Source organism: Doryrhamphus excisus, linkage group LG6 (assembly GCF_037039965.1).
Source record: "Doryrhamphus excisus strain RoL-2023G ecotype Guam linkage group LG6, RoL_Dexc_Guam_v1.1, whole genome shotgun sequence".
Lineage (NCBI taxonomy): Eukaryota > Metazoa > Chordata > Actinopteri > Syngnathiformes > Syngnathidae > Doryrhamphus > Doryrhamphus excisus.
Genome location: NC_136362.1, coordinates 6,299,283 through 6,307,966, shown reverse-complemented (window position 1 = coordinate 6,307,966; position 8,684 = coordinate 6,299,283). Strand labels below are relative to the sequence as shown.

The window sequence follows — 8,684 nt, the reverse complement described above, 5'->3', positions numbered from 1 at the left end:
TATTGGTGTTTTTGCTGATACCATGCATGAGTGACACCTTATCATGGCATGCCATAAAAATAAGATGTCGGATCAATATCAGTGCACTAGTGAGACCACAATTTTATATTTTCATAAAAATGAGATATCCGATCATATCTGTATCATTTTTCTGCCAATATTGATATTGGTGGGCGTTTTTTCTGATACTGATAGCGGACTTCTTCGTGGCATGGATCATTTTGGTGTCATTTTTTTCTCTGCAATATTGATATCAACACATGAGCATTGATATTGATTGATATTGGCATGAAAATGAGATGGGATCATATCCGTATCCATATTAGGTCAAGCAGAGGTGAGAGGTTGTTGTTTTTTTTTCCCCCCTGAGAGAATCAATGTCTGCCTTTGCGTGTGTTTGGTGTGGTTGCCGTGGCAACCCCACCCCTCACTTGTCCGCAGGCCGGGTTAATATGACACCAGCTTGGCATTTAACCGGATTTTGCTGCTTTGCAGATCAGAAGATGAAGAAGCTGGAGCTGGAGACGCACTCTAGATAATAAGCTTTGTACGCACACACACACACACACACGCACACACACACACGCACACACACACACACGCACACGCGCCGCTGAGCTTGATTTGTGCGGTTGATAGGCTGGCTGCTTTCCACACAGCTCTCCACTCTGTGACCTGTAATGTAATTAAGAGCGGGACATTTGTGCTTATTGTACTGACAGCCAGAACCCGACCCGTGTTTTGTCTCTTCACCTTTGACCTCTGCTGCCATTTCACTCCAAGCTGCCTTTTATTGTCTTGGAGCAAAACAAGCGCTGGGTTGTCTGCCTGGGAGGCAAAAAAAAAAAAAAGAGGGCTTTGTGCCTCCGCTGTTCATTTGTTAGCAGGATTATGCTGATTGACACCATTTGACTTTGTTATCATTATTAGCAATCATCGTAATATTTGTCAATCGGCGCCACAAATCAACATGATGAGGATTTATAGGCAAAACAAATCATCAATACGCCCATAAAATGTCACAGTGTAGCCTTTAGCTACATCGTCAGGCTAGCAGGCTAATATATAAACGCATGATCACATGGACAGCCTCAAACTCGTTTTACAGGAAGTCCCACACACACGCCAGACATGCTAGTTCTGGATGCTGCAAGGGGGGGGGGGGGAGCTGATCGGCAGAGGGGATGGCCTTTTAAAGCATGTATCAGCCCATGTCGATACCGTGATTTTTCACTGATATCAGCCGATATCGATCGGTGGCCGATCAATCAATGCACCGCCAGCCTATATCGTATACACTACATGGATATTTTGGATCAAAATCCACACTTTTTTTTTTTTTGTGGAATTATAAATAAATAAATAACTACATGAATGAATTATTGTCCACCAAAAATCAGCATTAAAAAAATATATAATTATAATAATATAATAATATGTAATTAATTTAATTGATTTAATTAAATATTTAATTTTATATAATTATAATAACATAATAATTATTAATAATTAATAATATTTAATTAATGTAATTAATAATAGTAATTAACAATAATAATTAAATTAATAATAAATAATAATAATCTAATTAATAATAATTAATAATATTAATATTAAAATATTGTCAAAATGGTGCATGAGATGTGTGTACTGCAGGAAAGAAAATAAGTTAGTTAGTTTGTAGACATATTATTATTGTATTATTATCAGGTATTTATAACTTATTACTGATTTCAAATAGAATAGAATGAAATAGACTAGAATAAGATAATATAATATAAATATTGCTGACATATGTTGAAGGATATCCATTTTTGGTGACGTTTGTGAATTAGTTGAACCTTAAAGCTGCAAGTCGAACGTTTCTGGTGAGGCTCCAGAAGGACGATACGTGCGTTGGAAAAGCGTACGCATGGAGGAGTTAGTCCCGTTTGGCTCATGTGCTAATAATTAACAGGTGGGAGCTATGCAGAGACGCTTCACCTCCCACGGAGAAGCATTTTGTCAAGCGTTCACGGGAAGACGTGAGGAACGCTCTCGGTCCTTGGACATGTCTTCCGTGCAGCGTCCTTCCAGAAATGGCGACTGGGCTCGTCCTCAGAGGTTTTCGGCCGGGCCCAGACGTCCCTTCAGCACCTGGCCGTCCGAGACGCGGGGGGTGAGTGCGTTTAGGATCATGAATGCAGGGGGGGGGGGCACCTCTGTGACACTAATGAATGCTAAGTCGGTTAGCGAGTCATTGTGAGCGCTCAGTCCTGCACACAATCCCAACACCGATACTTGCCATATTGATCCCCTGGCCGGCAGATTAAAGCAGCTCTGTTGCACCAGCAGGGGGCCTTGCTGGCTCCCGGAGCTCATTTCAGGGTCACAGAGTCCTTGCAGCCCCCCTGACCCCGGACCCCGACACGTACACACTGGAACACCGGGACGAGGACCGGCGGGATGCTCGCATTCACACCTCATTACGGCTGACCTCTGGATCCATGTCCGCTCTCACCGGGCCGGGACCCACGCTGGGGCGGCCGGCCTGCCGCAGCACCGCCATTGTCAGGCTTCGGCAAGCGTGCGCCCCCTTTTGTCTCCACGTGTTGTCTTTGTGTGTGAGACCTCCCCCAGGGGCAAAGCCCCGACTTGTGGTTCCTTCTCCTAATCAAACCTTGATGAAATGCCTATTAATGCCCCCCCGAGCCCCAGACTGGGGGTAATCAGGTGAATTAATAAAACATCCCCAAGTGGAGCTTGCCTCCTCCCCAAGGAGGCCAAGCAGATGGCGGCAGGAGTCATCAGAGGAGCAGCCTCCCTCCACTTTGGTGATTAGCTGCAAATTGGTAATTTGATCAGGTCCGCTCCTCCTACTTGTATATATTGATAGGACTCCATACCCCCCCCCCTCGTCCCCCCCACAGGAAGTACCTGGAGGAGGGCTGAAAGGTGGAAATCCCATCTGCCAGGAAAGGCTTTAATCTCATCAGGTTGGAGTGAAGAAGGAAAAGAGGAACCGTCACTTAAGCAAACACCAGATCCTTTTGGCAGCATGTTGAAGATGCATTCCTGTGCACAAATGACATGAAATATAATCTTATATATAATATTTCATATTTCTCTCTGGCTTATTGATTTCCACCCTTTAACACGGCGCCTCCACAGTGGACTGCATTTTGAGGCGCAAACTACATGACAAAACCATCCTGCCTGCATCCTATCTACTCTTCGTAGAGAACTTCATCAAGACAAGCGCCCCCCTACCCCCAACCCCCCTACCCCCACCACCATCGGAGGTGTCACCCCATGAATGAAGGGGAGACCTGGACTGGACCCCGACTATGAGAGGGATGCTGACCACTCAGGACGTGTCAGCCGTGATGGATGACTTAACATGCCCCCCCCCCCCACCACCACTCCTTGGCTGACGGGGGTTAAAGCGGCGCACCCCGGCCATGAGACCACCACACTGACCCCCGGGGAGCCTGAAAAAGGGCAGCAGATGGAGGAGAGTGTTTGCGTGGGAGAGCAGACTCCATCATGGAGTCATCAGTGGTCACGCTAATCAAGACGGAGCGCTTATTAACGTAGCAGCCAACATGGCCTCCATCTAGCGTCCGTCATGTGACCTACGTACAGTATGTACACTATGTATAGTATGTACAGTATGTATAGTACCCGCTACGTGCATCCGTCACATCTTCTTCTCTTTCCCGCAGACGCCCGTCTTTGTGTCTTTTGTCCGCAAGGCCGTCTTATGGGAGAAGGAAGTGTCCTGCCACACCGTGAGTACTCGCTTCCAGCTCTCCACCCCTCCACCCCTCCACCCCTCCACCCCTCCACCCCTCCACCCCTCCCCTGTTCTTTTACAATCTAGTCCATGAACAGGTATCGTATCATATCATATCATATCATATCATATTTTGCACTTTTCCTTCTATTTTGCGGTTGATTTGGACTATTTCACTCCCTTATGTGGCCAATGGGCAGCAAAGCATATAGTTTTCATTACAAAATAACATCTTTGTCTTTACAATATTACTTTTTAAGACATTTTTTTTTAATAAAAAAAAAATATATAAATAAAATAAATACAAAACGGCAAACCAAAAAATATTAGATCAAATATTAGTCTTAAAAAAAGAATAAATAAATTACAAAATAACATTTACAAACAAAAAAATAAGTCTGAATAAATAAAGTTAAATAAAAATAATACAAAATAAAATATATATTTAAATATAAATATATATAAAATATTTAATCCAAAAAAGAAAATTAAAAGAGAAAATAAAAATATGGCAATATTGGATGTTTTCCCTCCCTTTTAGGTGTCCTTTGAAGGCAAACATATTTTATTTTACTTTTCAACCATATGCTTGTTTCTAAGGGGGGGGGGGGTCTGGGGGGGTAATTGAAATTAAAAAAAGTAATATAATAATAAATAATAATAATAATAATTCAATAATAAAAGATTTAAATAAAAATAAATAATAAAAACATGAAATCAATGAATTTAATGGATATAATATAGTTTTAAAAATAATATCCAAAAGTAAAAAAATACCAAATAAATATGAAAAGAGCCAAATAAGATAACCCAATAAAAATACATAAAAAAATATATATTTCCCCCGTCATCTGCATCTTCCAGGCTGAAGTACTTCCTGTACGTAGGAAAAAAAAGCCAACGCTATCCAATGCACCCAACTCTTCTTCTCCCCCTTTTGTTCTAATGTGTCCACAAGTGGCTGCATCGCACTTACTAGCGAGGTCGTCATGGCGACCGCAGCGTCGCGGCTTCCTGTCTTCGCCCGCGGCTAAACAAACAAGTAAATTGTGGCGGACAAAGACGGCGGCGGGCCCTTCCAGCCTTCATTTACATGCTGCGCTCCTGTCCCTCCTGTCCCTCGGCATCTTTCATCCCGTCCGCTAAATCACTACATTTTTTGATGGGGGGGTCACCCGGGACACCGGCATTCATGCCACGGTGGGGGTTCACCGTGCACAGACGATGCAGGATGGTGGCGGACGACTTTTCCCTCGCACTCGGACAACAATAATGCAATGCTAGCGTGAGTGTTCAAGCGCGCTACGCTACCACCCGGGCCCACCCGGGCCGGGGCACCGCTGTAAGAGGCGGGCGGGGGCACCAGTGCCACGCAGCCCAATCAATAACTGACACCTTTCATGACATCAATACTGCACCTGCTTGTGGTGCGGTGGCACCGTGCCTTCTTTTGATGAGTTGTATCTCCACTTTTGGGGGCGGGGCCAGGGCTGGGTCAGGGCGGCGCGGGCCTGCCAAGCGAGAGCTCATTGTCTGGTCAAAGAAAGTAGAAAGTGGCTGTGAATGCTAAGCCGCATGTGAGCCTGGCTTCTGACACGAGCTGATAATCAGATTTGCCTCCCCTCCATCACTGCGGCCCCACAATGCCGCCCAGTGTCGCCCCCCCCCGCATCCCTGAACCTTCATCCAGCACGCTCCCCTCCACCCCCGCCAAGTCTGCAGCAAAGCTAATTACACCCCGCAGAAACACAAATCTCTGTGATTTAAAAAGTGACTTTTTTGGGGTTTGGGGACGGGGTGGGGGGGTTAACCTTGTTAGGGTCTAAGCCTGGCTTTCTTGTCAGGACTTCTGCTCGTCTGCTGCCAGGACATAGACACACTTCTGTCCTCGCCGGACTAATTAAGTGCGTCTGCATCGGCGAATGTATGCTGGTGTTTGTGCGCGTCCCAGTGTTCGCCGAGGTGCACCCACCCGGCCCCCGTCCTGCCCCCGGTGCTCCTTGCAGGGCCATCTGTGGCCGGGACGTGCTAATGGACGCCCTTCCTTACAGTACATTCATCTCGCGCGGGGCTGGTGGCCACAAACTGGCCGGTAATGACATTAGCCACTTGTGGCTGTGTGAGGGCGGCGTGTGGGGATGCCTGACGCCAGGAGGTCAGCCCGTTTCCTGGGGGCGGGGGCTGGGGTGATCCTGGAAATGGCCTCCTGTTGGGGTGTCTTGATGGAGAACTTTTGAGTAGTTTATCTCTAATCATGAAAGGAACCATTTTTGTGTGATGCTGTGCAAACGGAAGAGACACCCTTAGGGCCCCAAACGGGTCAACAACCTCAGACCTGGACGTCCATTTTTGACTTTTGGTATAAAGTATCATAATAATCATAAAAACCAAGTGGAATATTTCTGATAATGCCATGACGGCGGCCAGGATGAAGGGCAAGTCCACCAGCCAAGCCATGCCCCTTCCATGGCGACCCCGGTCCCAGCCCAGCTCGGGCCCCGTGCGTGCCCCTTTCAAGCCTGTAGAATGTAGACCAGCATGAACGTAGACGTTCGGTGGCCCCAAGGTGCCTGGAGGGCCCGGAGGCTGGAATTTGACAGTTCGCTTTGGACGACGTGCCCGCGCCTGCCGTTCTGCGTTTTTTTAGCCGCCCCCGTCCCTCCAGTCTCGCCACACACAAAGCCCCCCCTCCCCCAGCCCTTGGAGTGGCAGGTAATGATGTTGTTGTGCTGCGACTGGTGTACATCACAAGAATGCAAATCTGAAAAACCTCCACATCAGAGAGGAGATTTAGAAGCAGACGCCCCCCCCCCCCCCCCCCACACACACCCCCAACGCCCACACACCATCGTTCACGTCACCCTGCTTTTGCTATGTGTTAAAAGAGTGAGGACCCACCCCCACCCAAGACAAATCCATCACTTCAAACCCTTCCACCTGTTTGCTCACCAAAGGTCAGCATCGCACCTTCAACCTTTGTATCAGCAGCACATCGGGTCATGATACAGCAAACCTGTAGTGTGATTAGTGGCCACCAGGGGGCAGCAGAGACGCCAAACGAATCACTCTTCCACGGAACGTTCATGGTAATAGTCAACATGGGAAAAAAGAAAGAGACGTTTTGTTTGGATTAGATAAAGATCATGATGACAATATCAGATATATTCCGAACATATTTATTACCCATGATAATTATTCTATCCATAAATGCACATTTCACTGCTGAAATGGACAGATGGTGCTAAAATGCTATTCTCAGCTCTTCCTCTTTGATCAATATTCCTCTTTGAAATGAGTTCTAATTTATTTACTCTATTGTATTGTTGGTTATGTTAGATTTTTGGAAAATTGATCATCTTTTAAAAATACATTTGACAAAAGCATTTCAGTTGATGATGGTGATTGTGTTTAAAAGTGTTGTTTACTTTAAATAATTGTCCCTGCCTGGGGCCCGCCTTTTCCACTATTATTTAAGATTTTTTCATTATTATTTCTATGCTTTTATTTTCATCTAAATTGAATTCAAAATAAAAATATACAATAATTAAGTCTAATAAAATAAAATAATAATGATAATAATAATGATAGTAATAACAATAATAATAACAACAACAATAATAAATATTTATGAATTTATTATGTATTATTTATGTAATTATAATTTTTATTTTAAATATGTAAATAAAATATTATATATATTATATATTATTTTAATATAATATTTAAATATTTTAAATATTTATTTATTATATTTATTAATTATATTTTGACACTTTTTAAAGCGTGTTTTTTAATGTAATATTATGATGACACTCAATATGTTCTTTCACCCCCCCCCCCCAGACACGAGTGAATCCCAAGCGCCCCCCCACCCTGTGTCCTCGCTTCCTGTCCCACATGAAGGCCCACTGCCAAGGCCTCAGACCTCCATGCGTCTTGAGCTCCAGGCCCAGGCCGCAGCCTCCGTGTGACGGCAGGAAGCTGACCGCCGTGCCCCCCCGGGCGCCACCAGGTGAGGAAATGACGGAGGGGACGGTTTTAATCTCCGTCTGCTGTCGTGTTTTGCCGTAGTGCCCACAGCGCCGCCCTCCTGGCGCTTCTCTGAATAGGGGCATCAAGGAGACCTGCAGCTCCTTTCAGGGCTGCTCCTCTGATGTGAAGGCATGCCCTCACCTCAGCACCCCAGCGGGGGCCGTGTGGTGTACTCGGACGGGGTGGGGGGGGGGGGGGGGGGGTGCATATCTCAGCACGACGAGCTGAAGCTAATTATTCCACCATATGGCGCTCGCCCCCTCGCACAATCGCCCTTAACCCTGCCGCCTGAAGGAAGCCGCCCTGGCTTTGCACCCCGACACATGTCCTTCATACACACACACACACACACACACACACACACACACACACTCCCGTACACGTGTGTGTGTAACAGATGGGAATGGCGGTGTATTGTAATGTGCTGACTCCTTTTGGCAGCAGGGGGAAACAAGAGGAGATTGTTTGACACCCCCCTGCCCCCCCCCCCCCATCTCACACATATAATCAGTGGTCCATCAAAGAAAAGAAAGGGGGCGGGGAGAAAGGCCAAAGGGAGACGGGGGCGGAGCCAGATGGAGTTGATGTTTGTGGAGGTCTGAAAGGGAAGCAGCGGCGATGATGGATTAAAAACATCTTTCATTCTTCTTTGTGGGAACACCGCGGGGAACTTCAGCGACTGGAGGAGTTTGGTGTGGAAGAACAACATCAGCGACCTCACACTCGCTCGAAAATCCCAACTATATTGGCTTTCTTACGTTCTTATATCTACTCATGCCTTAGCAGCCAATCACCGTATTGACAAAATAAAATAATAAACACAAGTATTTAGAGATGGCCGAGGGTGGAATTGAACTCGGGTCTCCTAGCTGTGAGG

General features: G+C 46.0%; 1 protein-coding gene across 1 annotated transcript in view; it reads left to right on the top strand.

Annotated features, from left to right (window-relative positions):
- The first annotated feature begins 1,966 nt into the window (after positions 1 to 1,966).
- Positions 1,967 to 8,684, top strand: part of LOC131124834 (uncharacterized) — a 31,962-nt gene continuing 25,244 nt past the window's right edge. The window contains exons 1-3 of the mRNA XM_078791026.1: positions 1,967 to 2,158; positions 3,705 to 3,770; positions 7,619 to 7,787. Coding sequence (XP_078647152.1) covers positions 1,967 to 2,158; positions 3,705 to 3,770; positions 7,619 to 7,787 — 427 coding nt within the window. The remainder of the gene's footprint in view (positions 2,159 to 3,704; positions 3,771 to 7,618; positions 7,788 to 8,684) is intronic.